Source organism: Quercus robur, chromosome 6 (genome assembly GCF_932294415.1).
Source record: "Quercus robur chromosome 6, dhQueRobu3.1, whole genome shotgun sequence".
Classification (NCBI taxonomy): Eukaryota; Viridiplantae; Streptophyta; class Magnoliopsida; order Fagales; family Fagaceae; genus Quercus; species Quercus robur.
The window spans coordinates 35296354-35317462 of record NC_065539.1 but is presented as its reverse complement, the minus strand read 5'-3'; the positions used below and the strand labels follow the sequence as shown (position 1 = coordinate 35317462).

At 33.7% G+C, this 21109-nt stretch overlaps 2 protein-coding genes across 2 annotated transcripts; both read left to right on the top strand.

Annotated features, from left to right (window-relative positions):
- The first annotated feature begins 647 nt into the window (after positions 1-647).
- Positions 648-10205, top strand: LOC126688590 (peroxisomal membrane protein PMP22). Its single transcript, XM_050383346.1, has 7 exons — positions 648-1033; positions 1213-1311; positions 1650-1751; positions 1893-1968; positions 4327-4397; positions 4482-4567; positions 9963-10205. Exons 1-7 carry the CDS (start codon positions 962-964, stop codon positions 10015-10017), a joined length of 561 nt encoding a protein of 186 aa, XP_050239303.1. The 5' UTR covers positions 648-961; the 3' UTR covers positions 10018-10205.
- A 2007-nt stretch (positions 10206-12212) lies between these two features.
- LOC126688589 (probable 1-deoxy-D-xylulose-5-phosphate synthase, chloroplastic) lies at positions 12213-20683 on the top strand. The gene is made up of 10 exons (XM_050383345.1): positions 12213-12763; positions 15081-15200; positions 15281-15445; positions 15680-15830; positions 16026-16294; positions 17240-17522; positions 18371-18663; positions 18872-19150; positions 19358-19642; positions 20269-20683. The coding sequence occupies exons 1-10, from the start codon at positions 12593-12595 to the stop codon at positions 20416-20418; spliced, it is 2166 nt and encodes a 721-aa protein (XP_050239302.1). The 5' UTR covers positions 12213-12592; the 3' UTR covers positions 20419-20683.
- Positions 20684-21109: the final 426 nt, after the last annotated feature.

The window sequence follows — 21109 nt, the reverse complement described above, 5'->3', positions numbered from 1 at the left end:
TTTTTTCCCTTCACGTTCAAAAAAGAAATTACTAATTATCTCTAAAGTTTATCATTTTTATTTGTTTAAAAAATAAAAATAAATATTTCTAAATTAAAATATATGCAAATTATTAATTTTTATCTAAAAAAAAAATATATAAGAGTTTTTGAGCACACGCAACATGTGTGCTTAGAGGTTAATACTATATATAAGAGAATTCTCATTTTTTTAACTAGACTTTTATGTAGTTCAAAAATATCCTTATTAATGAAGGGTAATTTTATTTAGAAATATGATCATAAATATCAAATAACAAATTTCATTTTGAATTCAAAAAAAGAATTCCTAAAATTTAGGATTTTTTTTTTTTCCTTTCAAGTTCCAAAAAAAAAAAAAAATGACAGTTACTACTTATCTCTAAAGTTTAACTTTTTTATTTGTTAAAAAAATAAAAATATATGTATTTTTAAATTATAATAAATATAAATTATTAACTTTTATCCTTAAAAAAATAAAAAAGTCCCTAACCACCCGCTCACAGCGTGCTTGGATGCTAGTAGGTTATTATTATGCAGGACCACGTGAGGCAAAACATATTTTTTTATAAACCTGCGTTTGTAAGACGACGTGAATCATATATTAATATAAGACAATGACAAAGTTGTTGGATTTGAAGTTTAAAGTCTGAACCTTTGGTCTTCGTCTTCCACCATTGCTTTTCTATTCTATTCTATTCTTGGGTTGAGGTTGAATAATAATCTTCCTCTTCAAAGCTGTCTTCACTTCGCCACCTAACATTACTATGAATTGAAGGACATTGTTTAGGATTAGGACAATCCTATCCCACTATTTTTAGTGTCCTTCAATTCATATCTATCCAATCCCATTTCCTTTTATTAATTCATTCTCTCTCTCTCTCTCTCTCTCTCTCTCCTAATACCAAAACCCAGATAGATAGAGTTGACGTTGATAAAACACCATGTCTGACATTGTCACCGTCGCTTGGAAGAAATATCTTCTGCAGCTTCAACATCATCCTCTCAGAACCAAGGTTTCTTTTATTTTTCATTCAAATCCATCTCTTTTTTTTTTTTTTTTTCTTTTTTTTATCGCATGATATAACACTTTTGTATTTGCTTTTTGTTATTGTTGTGGTTGTTGTTGTTGTTGTTTTTTTTTTTTTTTTTTTTGCATTATTATAAAATTTGCTTTAAATTGTTCTGTTATTAGGCAATTACAGCTGGGGTTTTAGCTGGATGTAGTGATGCAGTTGCTCAAAAGATTGCTGGGGTCAATAAGCTTCAATTGAAAAGATCACTTCTTCTCATGGTATGCCGACCTTTTGATTCTATTGCCTTTGCTTTGTTTTCTTCTGATGCTAAGCTGTTAATCAAAGTCAAACTTTTAAGTGTTGGCCTTTTAGTCATGTTTTTATGTTGTTTTCTTTTCCATGAATTGGTTAAATCCGGTGACTCTGCAAATAGTTGTGTTAAGCTATTGTTGGAGAGTACAAACAAAAAGATTTTATTATTTTGTCACCTTTTGTCAGCAGCCAAACTCAAATTATTTGATTTTTTATTGGCCATAAACTGTTTAGTAGTGAGTTGTTGACTTGTTGTTTCATGGTATTTTTTTTTCTTTGCTAAAAAAAATAAAATGCTTTGCAGATCTATGGATTTGCATATTCAGGACCTTTTGGGCATTTTCTCCACAAATTGATGGAACAAATTTTCAAAGGGAAGAAGGGCAACGAAACTGTTGCCAAGAAGGTAATTCTTTTGCTTCAGTTCATGTTCTTTGTTAGTCTATTTCAACCAAGTTTGAGGTTATTGAAATGGATCTTTTGTACTAGTCTAGCCTGTATGAAATATTTTGATCATGGATTGATGAATGAAGTCTTCTATAATTAGGTAATACTAGAACAGTTAACAACTTCTCCTTGGAACAACTTTTTCTTCTTGCTGTACTATGGCTTGGTAGTTGAAGGTACGTGCGACAATCATGCCATCTCCTCACATGTTCTGTGTTCCATTTCATGATTGCATCCATTATTTGGAATCTGTTAACTTCAATTTGGGTTGTGCCTTAATTTGTTAAGCTCTGTTTTGGCTTCTTTATTTTGCAATTATACTTTCTTGTTTTCATAATTCATTTTTGCAATAATTAGTTTACATGTTGTTGTAAACTTGTAATGTTGTTCTTGCTACTGTTGTACTTGTAATGGGTCTGTCTTTGCATTTCTGAAAAGAGAAAGAACAGTGCTACATTCCAAAGAGTGCTGATTGTGTGTGTGTGTATATATATATATTTCTTTGGTTTTGATCCAATGAATTAGAGGAGATTTCTTCCCAATCAAATTTTCCTTAGCCTTTTGTTTTGATACCATAATAAATTACTAATTGTTCCAAAAATTCAAGATGTTAGGAAATGGTGATTTTAATCACTTAATCATTGTTTTAACAGTATATAATATCTGGCAGTGGCAAAGCTAAGTTTTAGTTCAGAGTGTCAAGACTAAGAGACAAATTTGAAAACAAAATTGACTCTAAAATGCTAATTAATATGAGTAATAAAGTAAATAATTAAACAAAGTTTTAATTGTTAAACAAAATATAACAGAAATATAAATTATACTTTAATTTTTCTGGCCTAGTGTCAATTAAAAGATATATATGATATATCAATCAACAAATAACATACAAGAGTAATCTAAATTTAACAGTTAATTTGATTAATTAAGATTAAATTAAGAAAATAAATCAATGTGCAAGCATTTAGAGTTTTAGTATATATGCTGAATTTTTTTCGAAATTCTACATGTTTTTTCTTTTTATATTTAATTTAAGAAATTGTACAATGCCAAATGTTTCTTCTTTCTACCCTAACTTTTATCCCCAATTATCACAATTCTGAATAAATAAACAAAAAAGCTCTAAATATGGTGTTGCAGTATTGTAAAACTAATTTAAAAGGAAGAAATAAGAAATTGAAAGGAAAAAAAAATGAGATACCTACCTTGAAAATTTGCAATTCAACCATACTGTATACTACCTTGTTTTCATAAGAAGAAAAATGGATTCCCCACTACAAATGGAAGTAGTGGAACTTCTATTAAAAAAATTTGTGAAAGAGAATTAAAAGTGTAAAGGGAATCTTTTTTTTTAGGCTGTAGATGGGTCTTTTTTTTATTTTAAATGTTTTCTGGTCTCTAAAATATTAAAAAAGAAAAAGAAAAATGCAACAGAACCATTTGTTGGGCTTGGTTGGGGAAGAGAGACAATATGCGAATTTCTAGACCTCGCAACATATAAATTTCGAGAGCTGTTGGTTTTCATCTAGGATGTGATGCCCTAGATTATGTGGATTGGATGTGTGTTTTGCACATTCGTATGTTGAGTCCCACATTGGACATTTACTAGGTCAAATTGGGTTATATACATTATTACAATGGGTGCTAATTGATGTAGCTAGACTAGTTCTTTTAGAGAATAGCATAGATGTGACTAGTGTTTTCTAGAATCCATCTGAAGAAGGCGGAATCAAACTTTAAAATTTTTTGTTGGAAACACCATGAGGTGCCAATTAACCAAAGTTCATTGGTGGAACTAAGTCTTTTAATTGAAAGTTCTCACGGCTAGGAATTCAACCTTATGTACCTTTATAAAGGCATGAGTCCTCTGGTTACTACTAAATGCTTCTCTTTGGTATATAATTTCATATTTATTGTATTCTTCTATGTACCAGAAAGGAACTTGAAAGGGTTAAAAAATGTGTGTTCTAACGTAGTGGTATTATATCCTTGTGGTTACTTGTTGAGAGAGAGAGAAAGAGAGAGAAAGAGAAGGGATAATAATAGCCTGAAAGCACTTCTGCAGTCAAACATAGGAAGACAGGCATCTTGTTAGCCATAAGCTTAGAAGAGATAAATTCTCAATGCAAGGTTGATTGGAGTGCTAATAACATATGCAGTACACCAGAACTGTCATGCACATGCTCAAACCCTCAATCCTCCATCATGGAACCCCTAAAATCCATGCCTAGGACTAACTGGGACACAGACGCGCGCATAGTTGCATCTTTCCTGTTGCCTGTTCTTTTGTAGTATTTAATCCTTGGCCAGTTCACTCTATAACTTTTGTTAAAAATACTTATCCATATAATAATTATAATAATAATAATTTTTGTCAAAAATAGACCCTGAGAAAACTTGACATTTCATGAGATATGCTTATACCTCAGAATGCCGAGTCAATAAACACCATCTAAAACTTGGAAGGACAAATTGCTTTGTTTATACAATTTTTTATATTATTTAGAAAGTAAAGCTATAGTCTGTTATTGCAGGAAGACCATGGGCTTTAGTGAAGAATAAAGTTAGAAAGGACTACCCCACTATTCAGTTGACTGCGTGGAAGGTATTGGTGAACCATCTTTTGTTGTTTGACATGCAAGCCAATTCATAAATTGGCAGCACTAACACTGATTTATGTGACTTGCAGTTTTGGCCTATAATTGGTTGGATTAATTACCAGTACATGCCTGTGCAATTCCGTGTTATATTTCACAGCTTTGTTGGCTCATGCTGGTGCGATCCTACATCCTCTAACTTTGCCTGCTTTTATTTACCTTACATTATTCGTCTGTGTTATTTACCTTATGTGAGTAGTTAACATATTTATTTTATTAAATACGAATTAAAAAATTGAACTCCACAAGGAAGCAACAGTTTGGCACAAGATACATCGTCTTCAAAAGCATCTTAATTCTGGACCCCAAAAGTTATGGAATGGACTAAACAAGAAACCCTATAGATTAAGTGTGCGTTTGCATGCAACATTTTCAGCGTTGCATTTGTGTTTGCATTTTTGGCTGGGTCCCATGACACTGTTCATGACCCAGCCAAAAACACAGATACCCATACATTTTTGGGTCTTACAGTACTATTTACACCTTTAAAAATTATTTTACTATAGTATTTTCAACAATAAGTTTTCAGTTCTCAACAAATAAGTGTTATCCAAACACACCCTAAGCGAATATCTCATAAAAATACTTACGATTCCATGAAGGAATACCACTTGCAATTACCATGTTGAACGTGTTGTACAAAACTATAATTCAGAATATAGAGAAACAAGTAAGTTAAAAGGAGTTTAGCAAAAAATAAATAAATACATAAATAAAAGTAAGATAAAAGGATGAAAGAAGTTTGTAATTGTCAATTGATAGAAAATCTTGAAGCTCCATTGTTAGTAGTTGAGATGATTAAATGTCTTATGTTTCTCCACTCTAACCATGAAGATCACTATACTAAAATTGTTGTAGATAACTGCAATTCAGAATATGGAGAAACAAGTGTAGAAAGGATGGAAGAAGTTTGTAATGGGATATAAGGATTTGTTAGGCAAGGCATTTCCGGGAAGCTACCTTTAGGATAGTGATTTCCTCACTTAGATGCAGATGGTCTCAGGGAAGTCCTAACCCCAAGATAGAATTCTAGCACTCGAGAATAATTAAGATTTCCCCTTAATGTTCTTTCAATCAGAACCCAACACAAAAGACAAAGGAAATAAATATATCAAGAAGAAAGTAAGATATAGGAAGATTATAGAAACAGAGGACAAGAAATTAGGTTTTTTATATTTTGGTTTTTTCATTCTCATGAACAACAACAGAGGACAAGATAGCAGCTTTTTATATTCTAGTTTTTTCACTCATACACAACAACATGTAGCCTAGAAATAGGCCTGATACTATAACTTTGACCCTTTTCAAAAAGGTTGTAAGTTTGGTCTTTTAAAAGTTATTGCCCATACCACCGCACACCCTTGGTGCGATGGTCACTCCACAGGTATAAGTGCTTGTGGAGTGTGGGGAGCAAGGGTCAAGGTTCAAATCTTCAGGAAGGAGTTTCACACACATATACACTTATATTAGGTTAGAGTAGAATTATATCTTGTATCATAAAAGTTATTGCCCATTGGCTAAAGCTTCACTGTATGAACGGTACCAAGATTAACTTTTTGGTGTTAAATAAGTTAAAAGAAACGATGAAATAATTTTGATCAATCTCATTACATTGAGAAAGTGTTAAGAAAATTTAATTATTTTAATGGTGAACCTAGTAAGACACCAATTGATTCACATTGCAAGCTGATACCTAATAATGATGCACTTCTTAATCAAGAAGAGTATGCTAAATGATTAGTAGCTTAATGTACGAAATTATTTTATACTAGACATGGTACAGCATGTGTTGTTGGCGTATTAAGTTGATTCACTAGTGACCCTAGTATTGGGGATGGGAAAGAAATTAATATTCTAAGATATTTAAAACATACTATGCATTATGTTTTGAATTATAAATGTACTTGTTTTTTGCTATTCATAATACAAGGAATAAGAGGATGTCTAGTAATTGCAAACATATTACTATGATAGAGTCACAAAAGAAATCTTGTGAAAAAAAGGTAAATCAGTGAACGAAAATCAACCAACTGATCATATGTTAACAAACCCCCTTACTAAACCCTTTTTCTGGTGGGAAAATTAGTGAAACCATGAGAGATATGGAACTGTTAGACAATCTTGATCGTAACATGCTCTCACACTGATGTCAATTAAGTGTAACTTTGTAAACTGAAAATCATGTGCATAAAAGTTCAGGGCAATTTAATCAAAAATTTACCAAGAAATATGAACGTGAAAGTTTCATTTCCAGTATATTGCATATTTAAGGAATAGTTTAGTTAAGTCTAATCCTATTCCTACTAAACTCTCATATCTAGCTAATGCACTGTAATTCCATAACGAGAAAAGTTGGACATTATCCTTGACAGAGCTCATAGCTTTAAATGTGGAGTAATAAAGTGGTTATGGATGCTCTTGATGATTTTGCTTTTGCAAGTATGAACCCTTATATACTACGAACATTTATTCTTTGAATTCTCAAACTTAAGATCAATTTTTAATCCTCAAGTGAATGCACAACCTTAAGATTAAGGTTTACTCCTCTTTATACTTTAGGTTCATTGAATGATATTCAACCCAAGGTTCAAGGTGTAGTCCACCTATTGGGATGCGTTATATAATACCTGATTTTGTTATTATTTGATATGTATATAACCCATGTATAATACATTCAATTTTTGAATTTTCAACTAAGATCAAGGTTTGATCCTCTTTTAACACTTGAGGTTCATTGAATTATTTTCAATTCAAGGTTCAAGTCATAGTCCACCAATAGGTATGCATTATATAATGCCTGATGTTATATATTTATGTTATGTTATGTTATTATTTGAAAATAGGTGGGTGATTGTCATTTTTGTATGATGTTAAATAATATTCAACTATGCATAATGGTGTAAAACTGAAGAAAGTTGAAATGATGGTGCAAGAAATAACCATTATAAACGGTTACATCTTGGCACCTTTGATATTGTGACTAGCCAACAGCCATTAAGTTTTAAAAGAGTAAACTTGCAACATTTCCAAAAATGCGCAAAGTTAGGGTCTCTGAACTATTTATAGACCATATGTATGATTGTTCATGAGATTGAGAAACTAGAAGATAAAAACCTACTTTCTTGTCCTTTGCTTCATACCAATTTATATATGATTTTCTTTGTTTTTGGATTGAGTTCTGATTGAGAGAACATTAAGGAGTGCAGTGTAAACTGTTCCTAAGGCATGTTATCCTCGGATTAGGATTTTCTTGACACCATCTCCATCTAAGTGGGGAAATCACCATCCTAAAGATAGCTTTCTGTTAGTGCTTTGCCTAACAAATCCTTTTTTCAATAAAAAAACTTCTTTCATCCTTTTACGCTAGTTTCTCCATTTTCTTAATTATAGTTATCTACAACAGAATTTTGCTATTTATGGTTTGAATACCAGCTGTTGAGCATTAGCATTGGGAAATTCCAATTCTACTCTATTTTACCATTTCAAAAAGCCACTAGCTTTATCATTATATCATACCATTTTACAATACCTCCAATATCCCAAAACTCTATTTTTATGAAAATATTATTTTTTAATCTTTCTTTATTATTTCTTTCCAACCGTCATTTTTTTTCAGACTTGGTTTTCCTAGGCTTTCCAACAATCATTTTTTTTCCTCTCTTTCTCCCTCAACCTCTAGCACCAGTTCAACACACAAAGCCACACACACAGAGATCCATGATACACCGATCAACCTATCCAAACCCATTACCACACACACAGAGCCCCACACACACACACAAACACAAACCATCAAACCTTCAACAGAGCCACACACACAAACCATCAAAATAGTAGGAGCCAACAACGGCCACCACACCCACCACCCAAGCCACCGATCAGCAAACCCATGCCGCAAATTTGAAACCCAGGCCGTTGAAAATACCCAAAAAAAGGCCGATGATCAACCCAGAAAAATGTCGAAAATACCCCAAAATACCCACCGATCAGAAACCCACGCCGCCAATTTGAAACCCAGGCCGTCGAAAATACCCAGCAAAACCAAAACCAAACCAAAACTAAAGCAACGCCACCGAAGCAAACCCATTCAAAAAAAATCATCACCGGAACCACCATTGGACTACCGATGATCAACCCAATCGATCCACCCACTGATCAACAGATCCACCATTTCAAACCCACCGATGATCCAAACCCACCATCAACCGATCGCAGCCCGCCGATCCAAACCCAGCTCGCTGATCCACGCTAATCCAACCTCCAAAATCCAAAACCCAGCACTGGTGAGAGACAGAGAGAGGAAGTGAGAGTCAGAATGAGGGAGGGAGAGAATAAAATATTGTTTTTGGTTTTATAATTGTGCTACAGTGCAATTCTATCTTTAGAATTGCACTATAGCAGTATTGCAAAAAAATTTGCAATACTTGAGTTTAGAATTCTCTGATGCAATGACATTTGGGGCTGCAAATGCCAAATTCTCCTTACATTTGGCATTAGCATTCCCAATGCTAATGCTCCTAGATAAAGTACTTCATTGGTAGAACTCGCTGCTCTAAATAAGGGGATATTCCTGCCAAGGGGCAAGATCATGAATTCGCGGCTCTAAATAAGGCTGAGTACCTCCTCACCTTCTGGACCAAACTCTTATTTTCTCTTGCCTGAAGTATAGATGGAGAAACAGGGCAATTGTAGTCTACTATAAATTTGTTAATGCAATAGTGGTTGAAGCTACTTGAAATCATGAATTCTCTAATCTACGTCTTAACAATTCAAATTGAGAATTTGTGTCAATAGATTATAGAATGCGTATGAGATTTCTGTAAGGTCACATCCACGATGAGAGACATTTTTGACAGACTTAGGCAAGCCTGGTGCTCAGCTAAATTAATGGGAGTAGCAAATTGTGTAATAATGTATTCTATCATTTGCAAACGTACAAATTTTTAAACTTCAAACCTTTTTTTATTTATATTTTTTGTGAGAAAAAGAATAGACTATTTTGGATATAGCTCTACATTTAAGGAGTAACCGATGTAAAACTTAATCATTTCTATTATATAAGTACTCCTTGCTTGTATAAGGCATCTTGTGTGTGTCTGTTTATTAAACGAAGTGCCTAAACATTCATGCATTTATTTTAATTTTCCTAAATCTGAGTAAAATAGTTGGAACAAGAATTATGTTACATTTGGATTATGTTGGCAGATCTATATCAAACATTAAAAACCTGCTATATGCCAGTCACATCTCCTCTCCCCTCACATCTCCTCTCCCCTCATCTCCCTCAATTCCAAACATACCCTTAGATACCATTGGCATGACCAAAATGTGATATAAATGTTAATGGTGTTTTCTCTTAGTTGACCTTGATTAATTTGGTAGCATCACTTATTCAACTTTACATTCATGCATGTAACAGCATTCTAGTATATTTTTGCAGTCTAATGAATAAAATGTGTTCAGTGTGAATTATTTAGTACTGATGCACTCTTGTTCTGATTTGCTAACTTCAGGTCTATCTTCCTGAATCTGAAAGCACGTTCTGTTGCAACAATTAAGAAGGACTAGAACGGAGAAACTTCTTTTTTTTTTTTCTTTTTCTTCGTTTTCTTCCCAAAATGCTTCCCTGAATTACTTTTCCATGGTATAATTTGCTTGTTGTGCTAGTAGTATTGAAGTTCCCATTTGTGCTTGAATACCATCTGAACTTTTGTGATGAGTAGTACAATACTGGGTTGATTGCCTTTTTAAGAATACCACATTGCGTAATCATAACAGATTGAGCTCTGCATTTCAACATCTGCAGTAAAGCCAATGAACGCATTTTCTTTTGCCTTGGCTTACCTGGCATTGGCTTAGGCTTGAATGTCTCATTGCATACCACAAAGAGATGGAGTATCCTTTACAGAATAATAGTTTTGCTCTCAAATCTAACCTCAGTTGCAATTTAGATTCCCATTAAATCAATAGTCGAAAAATACATACAAAATACAGCAAATATTCATGCTTCAGCCTTAAGCAAGTACTTTAATACAATTCTTGTCACAACACAAACCCTGTAATTAACAATAACATGTGGACCGGAATGCCTCAGCTGGGTCAGAGGTAAGCTGACTCTTCAGGTTTTAACCTTGACACAGGTACTGTCTTTATATGTCTGGAATTAACTTAAAAATGCGCATTGATGCTAACTCTGATAGTCATTAAGAGGGCAATGAACAGCAGGGGGAAATACTGTGATCAAAATAAGGTTCAGATCAATTGTTAAAAGTTAAGACTCATGAAAGTTAGTTCTTTTTTAAGAAATTAAATATTTAATAAGATTTAGAACAAATTATAGATACCATCCTTGTGATATACCATCGGGAAATGAAGCTAGCTTGTGCTTTATTTGTGAAACTTACCTCCCCATGATTAATGAAAGAGTAACATAGTAAATTAAATAAATTATTTGCCTTCATTGATTATCAAAAAAAGAATTATTTGCCCTTGTTTAATGGATGCCCAAATTGCCAACAATCTTGTAAATTCAATGATATTACTTGCTCTCTCTTATAAAGAGAATCAACGTTTGATTTCTCTTCCTCATCATTGTAAGTTTGTAACTATCGAATTAAAAAACTATTTGACTAGAAAAGAAAGAAAGAAAATGAAAAATGTTGTTTAAACCCTTAGTGCACCTTACTACCAATTTTTAACAAACTATGCAAGAAAAAAAAAAGGTCCAAGTATTTACTTAATTTAAAGTAAAAATTCTTCTAAGAAAAAAATAAAGTAAAATAATAACCCTGAATTAATGGAGTATAGAAAAAGTGAGAAACCTTTAATTAAACTCTACTTTTCACCGTACATTTGTTCATATATCAATTTGACAGTTCTTGAATAAAGAAGCTAATGAGAGAAAATTCCATTTGGAGAGATAAAACAAGTATAAAAATATCTAAATTTGTTACTTAGGTGAAACAGTTAAACATAAAATTTTATTAAACGGTTTTTTATTTCTTTTGCTATTACTTAGAATAATTGAAGTGAAAAAGATAGACAAGCACTTCAAATTAAAATAGTTAAATTTTTTAATATTTTAATTGACCAAATTAAAATTGTGTGGCCTAATTTAAAATATGGTTTAAATTTAGGATTTTGTATTAAATTTCCTCCAAAATATATAAGTAACTAATCAGTACGAAAAAAATTTAACAAAACATTATTTATCCATCTTTCATTTTTATTTAAATTCAAAATATAAAATTATAATAATTATTAATATGTATTTATTATGATGGTACTGTAGTTGTATGGGGAGCTATTTATTTTACTATTTAAAGAAAAAATGCTATCCCAAGATTTTAATAAAAATAAATAAATGGTTAAAAAATATAATAGTAACATATGAAATTATGAGAATTAAACAATTTATGTGACATAATGTTCAAAATTAATTAAAAAAATAGAAAAGTATTACGTTCAAAACATTTTAACAATACTTTAATAATATATCATAAGCAATAATTTTTTTATATAAAATAATTCATATATAACAAATTATTATTAGTATTAATTTAAATCAACAATTTAAATTATTTTATAACTACTCGTAACAATTTATCATTTTTCAAAATAATATAATAATATAATTTGATCTATATATTTTAGACATTTTCCTTAAGGCTCAACACCCTTGTAAAAAGTAAACAAACGTAGCTAAAAATTTAAATCATACTTCCAACTTAAAAATAACTCTTTTTATTTATTAAAAAACCAAAAGAAAGCAGATCTTTTTATCTGTTTATTTTCTGGGATAGATCTCTCTGCAAGCAAAACATATACTAGGATTAGGATTTGGTTTTCTTTGAATCGGTCGCTCACAAGTCCCTTTGGCCATTTAGATATCTATTTTCAGCCGTTTTTAAGTTTCAATCAGACATTCTGTGCAACTCTTCCTTTGTCTTATCTTTCCATTCCATGTTTGGACAGACATTCTCAACCATCGTTAACTCCCGAATATTTTACTTCATTCACACTCTTTTTTTTTTTTTTTTTATTACTTCTCAGTTCTAGTCCTGCAAGTGAGCTCTAGAATTTGTGATTTTTGGTAGAAAAGTTGAAATTGATCAATTTTGGAGAGTTGGGTCCTTGTTATTTCATGATGGGTACTGCTTCTGTTGGTTACCCATTTGGAATCACTGCCCATTCCCATGGAAAAATTGGTGCTTTGCCTCATAGAATGAACTGCTCAAGCTCTGGTTTCCCTCTTAATGTCGAAGTCTCAAGAGTTAATTTTTACCCTTGTTCTGGTTCTGCCATTACTTCTAAGGTATGCTGAACTTTCCTTTTTCTTTTTTTTTCATATGCTTTAATATTCTGTTTGGTGCCAAGAAACTGAGTTAGAGAAGGAAAAGATTAGTTTGAGCATATATTGTTTTGTTACACTCATAATTGAAACTTTGTTGGAAACAAATTCTTGAAATGTGTTCAGGCTTGTTAGATTATCCTTGTGGTAACTGATGCGTTTAATTCTTCATTTTGTTATGTTACAGAATCTATTATGACATGGGTGCGTGAAATGTCAAATTTGTTTGTTAGACAGTGACATTTTTTTATTGACCTGCTAGTAGGAACTCTTTTATTTAGTATCTGGTTTTTTTTTTTTTTTTTTTTTTTTTTTCTTAAAATAAGAAAGCTTTATGTGTGAATGAGAAACTAGTTTCCAAAAAATTGTGTTGTACGGAGAATAAAACGAAGGAGAAAAAGTAAAATAAGGGTAGAAATAGCACTTAGAAACTAGAAGGCAGCAAAGTAAATTTACTCTTTAAAATTTCAAAAGGATATTTGGATCCGAGTGAAATTCTAGGATTTGGATCCAACCTGTCCTCTGCTTAAAATTGGAGAAAAAATTGATGACATTGTCTGATATTTCATTTTTCTGCCAAATGATAGACAAATCCTTAACCCCAAAAATCACAACCATGAACGCATTGGATCTAAGACCTCATCTCAGAAGGGGAGAGATGCCACTTGACTACAAAGGCCAGTTGTGAAATATAATCTAACATTGAACTAAGTGATGTTTTATTCTATTAGGTGGGTCAGTTGGGAAGTTTAGGAAACATTATGAAAGTAAGGTTCCATAATTTAAATCTATGATCATTGGCTGGGAGAAAATGGGAATTTAAGCTAACATTTAATAAACTTTTTTGATAAAGTAAAGAAGATCATTTCTAGATGTGATTGTATCCCGCTATGCTGGTTGGCCATCTTCACTTCATGGTTTTGCAACCAATGGCGCTTCCCAACAAATAAATAATCATCTTAAACTTGTAAGATGATGTCTCTTATCAATTCTGAAGAATTTATGTAAACAGCAGCCCTATGGTTCTCATGCTTGTTTGCCACAGATGTGCACTGTAGTAGATAGCTTTTACTTCAACAATCATTTCTTTGAGCATGTACAAAGCTGCCATCATAATCAGTTGTCACCAAGTTTCTCACACAAAACCTTTGAAATTAGATCATGAATGGCATCTGGTACCCTTCCTCTATTTGTTATTCTTCAATCAAATCACATATTACTCCCTCTGTCCCGAATTGTTGGTCCTCTATTCCATTTTGGGTAGTCCTCTTTGAAAAGTTAATAAATAAAATTCCTCTCTTACTCCTTACTTTATTTAAAAAGTCAATACCATTCTTTCTCTAGAGTTTAAATTAATGAGGACAGTTTTGGAAACTTGTACCTTTTTAACTAAAAGACAACGCTTTTGAATGATGATCCTTTAAAAATTTGAATTTTCTAAACAAGACCAACAATTTGGGACAGGCAGAATTAGTTAAAAAGATCATGACTGGCACCCTCCAATTATCAACCTATAAAAGTTTGGTTTAGCTGTGAAGTTGGTTCCTGGAATTCAAGAACATCTGAAATGCTATCCTTTGTGTCATGTCTTAGTACATGCTTTTCGAGGAAGCAACATTAACTTTCTTTAGACCTGTAACTACAACTGTTTGAAATCCACTTCTTTCTGCTTGTCTGAGTATGCAATTAGAGGACATGAATGCTTGCCCTTAATAAGGAATTTCCTGGTAGGCCCCTTGTTTAATATTAATGTTTCTTTTTTGAAAAAATAGAAAACTTTTAATTAGGTTTGGCAGTTTTGCTACACAATTTGGTTGGATCATACATTCAGAAGTATTGTCTACTTAAAGCTTCAAGACTCCATATTCAACACAGCAAAGCCTTGATTTAAATATTTTGGATTTGGTACCTGAAATTTGTTGCCATTCTACTCATTTTAGGATCGCACGTATTATGAAATTATGACCTTCATGTCTCATGTATCATGTCTGCAACCTTTATCCTTGTAACTAATTCAACTTCCACTATATTACATCTTGTACTTCTTTGTGAGCTAGACTGTTCCAATCTTATCCTCAATTATCTAATTCTACCTTTTCTTGAATGCTTTCCTTTCTAATTTTACCTATTGGTTGTCTTGGCACTCTTAAGCATTGTAAATACTGAGCTCACATACAGTTTGATCTTCATTGGTTATGATCCTTACAATTTGATAATCTATATGATCATTCATTGTTCAACTTTGTTCAACTTTGTTATTATCTGATTTTTCTTGATGCAGGGACTTGTAAGTCCACTAGGTTCTTTACCTGATATTGATGATTTCTTCTGGGAGAAATTCTCAACGCCAATACTTGATGTGATTGAAAACCCAATCAACTTGAAGAATTTGTCTCCTAAGGTAGTTTAAAAGCATTGACACTCTTTTGGTTTATACATATCATACTAGCTTCTGTGCTCACTAAAGAGTTGTGTTTGCAGGAACTGAAACAATTAGCTGATGAAATTCGTTTGGAATTGTCTTCCATAATGTCAAGAACTCAAAAACCCTTTAGATCCAGTTTGGCAGTTGTGGAGCTGACAGTTGCAATACACTATGTTTTCCATGCTCCAATGGATAAGATACTGTGGGATGATGGGGCACAAGTAAGACCATAATCTATATTTCTTTCTGTGGGAGTGTGTGGTTGTTGGAGAGGAGGAGGGGGGGTGGTTTAGGGGGAGGAAGCACAGTGATTGCCTGTTAATATTCTATCTTATGTGAATGTTGTTAAAAAGCAAAATTGTGGATATAACTGAAATCAAAGCAATAGACGTTGGCTATTTCACACCTTATCATTTATAAAGGAAAATCATTAATTCATTCTCTTTTGTTTGCAGACATATGCACATAAAATTCTTACAGGAAGGCGGCCCCTCATGCATACAATTCGAGAAAAGAATGGTCTTTCTGGTTTCACATCTCGATTTGAGAGTGATTATGATCCATTTGGTGCAGGGCATGGTTGCAACAGCATTTCTGCTGGGCTTGGTAATATTTACTTCCCTTCTAATAATTAAATCTCTTTTTGGATGTTGATTTTGATTAATTTGTATGTTAGGCAGTTAAGTTATCAATGTGAGACTGTGACTGTTGAAGCTTTCTTATATGTATACTTTCTAAAACTTCATTAGCTCCACTTCAGTTTTGGAACTTTCAATTAAAATCAAAATTTTAATCTTCTAGGTATGGCAATTGCACGTGATATTAAAGGGAAGAGGGAACATATAGTTACTGTCATCAGCAATGGGACAACTATGGCAGGTCAGGTCTATGAGGCAATGAGTAATGTGGGCTATCTGGACTCAAATATGATAGTGATTTTAAATGACAGCCGTCACTCCTTACGCCCCAAGATTGAAAAGGGCCCCAAGACATCCATTAGTGCTCTATCTAGTTCTCTAAGTAGGCTCCAGTCAAGCAAATCCTTCCGGAAGTTCAGAGAAGTTGCTAAGGTATTTCTATGTTTCCCTTCTAATTGACTCAACCTTTGGAGGATTGGAAGATTTTAAACAATCAAACCTACATATTTTGTGACGTTAAATAGATCTATGTTTTCAAAAAGAAAATCCTTTGGTGTGTGTGTCTGTGTGTATATATATATATATATATATATAATATTTCTCGTCACTTGAACCCATGAGGTACACAGTAGGTGGTGACTGCCCCTGGGTCCCTTTCCTGCAACCAAAAAGATAAAATAAAGGAAAAATTCCTACTGAAAATGGGATTTGATTTTCTCTGGGTACTATCCCAAAAGACTTATTTAGCTAAGCCTGACACCATTTAATGGGGATGCTTTTTTTATCTCTGTTCCATGATCATGATCTTGCGTATTTGAAACACTCTGATGTGGCAACTTTTGGCAGTGTTAAATTTCAGATTGGCAGATTTTTTACCTGCTCTTGATGAATGTATATGATGGTCCTTGTGATGTTTGAATATTACATGTGCTCCTGATACTAGCATCTCTATGCTATACGTGCCTTGGGCATAATATTTTTTTTCTTTGGCAGAACATGGTTAATGTCCAGATAATGGACTGTTTCATGGGCACATAGTACCATTCTTGTAAATTTGGGTATCTTGTCTAAATATGGCCGAGGATGATTGGAGTCCAGATAGAACTTCAAAATTTCCTGTGAGCCTGAGGCAATCTTGGCGTAAGGGAATAATTTGAGTCATTATAAAATTATATGGGATGTGTTGGAGGCTTTCTGGTTAGAAATGCTTTATGAAAAACTTCATTTTTTATTATTATTATTTTTTTTTTTTTTTTTTTTTGGAGGCTTTTGAAAATTTAAATGTTCTGCTGCAATAGTTAGCATGCATTGGTAGGCGAATGCATGAATTATCATTTGTATTCTTTTGCTATAAAAGTAACATTTGTTTCTAGTCAGGGTGTTACTAAAAGAATTGGGAGGAGGATGCATGAATTGGCAGCCAAACTTGATGAGTATGCACGTGGTATGATTGGTCCACTGGGATCAACTCTTTTTGAAGAGCTTGGGTTGTATTACATTGGCCCTGTTGATGGGCATAACATTGAAGACCTGATATGCGTTCTGCAAGAAGTAGCATCTCTGGATTCAATGGGTCCTGTGTTGGTTCATGTGATAACAGAGGAAAATCAGGGACCAGAAAATAATCGAAAGAGTGAAATAGCAGAGAAGCAACTTGAAGGTATGTTCAATTTGCTCTGTTCCCCTTGCTGGTGTTTGTTACAATAATCTATTTTTAATTTTCTGCATTAAGTCATGAGATTCACTCAGTCACTTGTGTTACATAGAGTAATAACTGAGCTTGGCATAGCTCACTTTGGTTTTGTTTTGCTTAGCTGGTGCTCATGCTTTTCTTTGGACTTAGGTGACATGGATATGTTGTCCTAGAGCTAATGGTACTAACAAATTTGTTCACACATATAAACCAAATTCTACTTTTATTTAAACATAGGATTAATCATCTACACTTCTGTAATCAACAGTGTTTTTTTTTGTGAAGATGGGGATCATTTAGTGAATTTAGTAGTCATGTAGTTAACCCGTCAGGATACAGCCTAGTGGTTGGAGGCTTGGGATGATTTGTAGACCCAGACATCTTGGGTTCAAGCCCTATTAGGAGTTTCCCTGGATTACCTAATACAAGGTTCTGGCAGGTGGGGTTGTGCATTTGTGGTTCACTCCCCAGGAGTGGGTCCACAGGGCCTGCCTTCGTAAGGTTCCACATCATTAAAAAAAAAATACTGTCATGTAGCTGATGCCTACATTTTTAAAGTTTTAAATAGAAATCAAGTCAAATATAAACTGAACTACTCAGCTTCTCTCTGGCTTACACTTGGACTCAGGATTGGTCATATATTGAGTAATGAATAGCAGGCGCTAAACCACTCCCTTGTGTCAGCTATGCACAGCAGAGGGTTACTTTTTACATGTTGCTTTCCTCACGTGACTTTTTCTTTATATACAGAACAAAAAAGTCATCCTCAGTTGGGCTTAACACTTTAATTGCTTTCCCTTTATCTTGCCTTGCAGATTTAAGTAATTCTGATTCGTTACCATCTAGTATCCACCCATTGACATATAGTGATTGCTTTGTGGAGGCTTTAGTTTTGGAGGCATTGAAGGATAAAGATATTGTGACAGTTCACGCGGGAATGCAAATGGAAACATCACTTCAACTATTTCAGGAAAAATTTCCAGACAAGTTTTTTGACATGGGAATTGCTGAGCAACACGCAGTTACATTTTCTGCTGGTTTGTCCTGTGGTGGATTGAAGCCATTTTGTATAATCCCTTCCACCTTTCTACAAAGAGCTTATGATCAGGTTCCCCCCCCCCCCCCCCCCCTCTCTCTCTCTCTCTCTCTCTCTCTCTCTCTCTCTCTCTCTAAACTTTATCATATGGCTCCCCTTGTTTCACATAAAATTTCTTGTGGGGAAAACGTTTTCAGTGAAGTAATTTGTGTTGTTGCAAGCTTTGGGTGTTTGGCTTTAACATGTAAATGCATTCTTATTTTCCTTATGTGTTGTTTAGGTGGTCCATGATGTAGATCGGCAGAGAATTCCGGTGCGATTTGTCATTACTAGTGCAGGACTTGTAGGATCTGATGGCCCAATGCAGTGTGGGGCATTCGATATAACATTCATGTCATGCTTACCAAATATGATAGTCATGGCACCATCCAATGAGGATGAGCTTGTGCACATGGTGGCTACTGCAGCCCAAATTGATGATCAACCGGTGTGCTTCCGGTATCCTAGGGGGGCCATTGTACAGGCAGACTACTCTACATGCAATGGGATTCCCATAGAGGTTATCTCCTGAACCCCATAAATTTTGGTTATATTCCTTTGAAAATCGTTTCAATTATTATTGCTTTGCAAGAGTTTATATTACCTATGATATACAAAAGTTAAAACTAATGACATGTTCATCATCTATTATTCTTATTGCATTCTTAGTGGTATTAAAAATTCATTTTCAATGCCCCTTGTGTGACAAAATTGTATTCTAGAGCAGATTGGAAAAGGGAAAGTTCTTGCAGAGGGTAAAGATGTTGCTTTGCTCGGGTATGGGGCAATGGTTCAGAATTGTCTTAAGGCTCGGTCCCTTCTTTCGAAGCTTGGTGTTGAGGTGACAGTGGCTGATGCAAGGTTCTGCAAGCCTCTAGACATTAAGCTTGTCAGACAGCTTTGCGAAAATCATGCATTTCTGATCACGGTTGAGGAAGGCTCTATTGGAGGATTTGGATCCCATGTTGCACAGTTCATTGCACTTGATGGAAAACTGGATGGAAGAACTAAGGTAACATTTTTAGTGACATAGATGATGATTAATTCATCTTCCTGGTGAGAGAAAGAGAGAAGTTGGGCCTTGGGTTAAGTTTTTCTTGGAGTTCATTTGGTAGAGAAAGGATATAGGTGGAGGGGGGGAGGGGGCAACTTGCTATCTACTGTCCGGATGAGAAACCTAGAGGAGGTTTTAATTAGGAAAAAAAAAAAAAAAAAACTCCATCCCTATAATCTATTCTCTTTGTAATGATATTAAAAACTATTCATGCACAACAACAAACTTTTTGGATTGGCTATGAATCCTTAATAAATTAGTCAAGGTTGGCCACACTTTAGAGACACATTTTTTATTTGGAGCAACCTAAGTAATTTCTGAATTCTATTTCCATTTATGGTTTGGTACAAAGATTAGAAAATACATATATGAAAGATATGTTTGTGTGCATTTATTTGTGGGTAGTTCCCTTGATGCTCTCTTTGGATCCGTATGGATAAATGGATGTAATCATAATTTCACTGCAATTTTTTTAATGCAATTGTAACATTAAAAATTCTTGTTTAAAATTAGTCATTATTACACTAATCACCCAAGTCTAATTTGTATTCTTTTCTTAAATTTTTATGAATCAACTTTTCAAGTGGCGTCCAATTGTGCTACCAGACAACTACATCGAGCATGCATCAGCAGATGAACAGCTCTCTCTGGCCGGGTTGACTGGACATCACATAGCTGCAACAGCACTAAGTTTGCTTGGCCGCAATCGTGAAGCCCTCCTCTTGATGTGCTAGAAAGCTGTACTTCTACTGTCCTTGTTGGAATTCTATGATAAATTTGAAGAACGACGCCTAGCAAAGGAAAATAAGCATTGACGCTACCATGTTTTTTGGGTTTAGTAATCTTTTCCAATTTGTTAGTATGTATAACAATTATGCACCAAGTATTTAATTGTATGGTAACAATGTCATTAGGGAGACACTAGTTTGATATTTTAAAGTCAAGTCTTATAAATCACCAGCACAGCCCAGTCATGTCATGATCTCACAGGGCATGGAACTTCTATTCTTTTGGCTACAGAATGTTTTAAGGGGATTTACAGTCCCCGGAATTCGAACCCAGACTCTTCCGATGGAACAGAAGCCGAGAAGCAAAGATAGATAATTGACGGTCAAAATATGAAACTATTGGTTAATTAATCATCAGAAATTAGATACATGTCTCTTGGGTTGAGATCAAGTGCAATACATCACATGCGATTGCTTTCATTGATTGAGATTGAGAGTTAAAAAAAGACAAGTTTTTGCCTTCGTTTAGATACAGATTATAAATGAAAATTATTTCATTATTTAGTTTATTTTTGCTATTATTCATAGGTCGCACTGCATTTTTTGGTACTATTCATGAGTTTCACTGTACTATTTCAACTAATTTTTACCTTTATTTACAGTACTTTTAGCAATAAATTTTCAGTTTCAGCAAAAT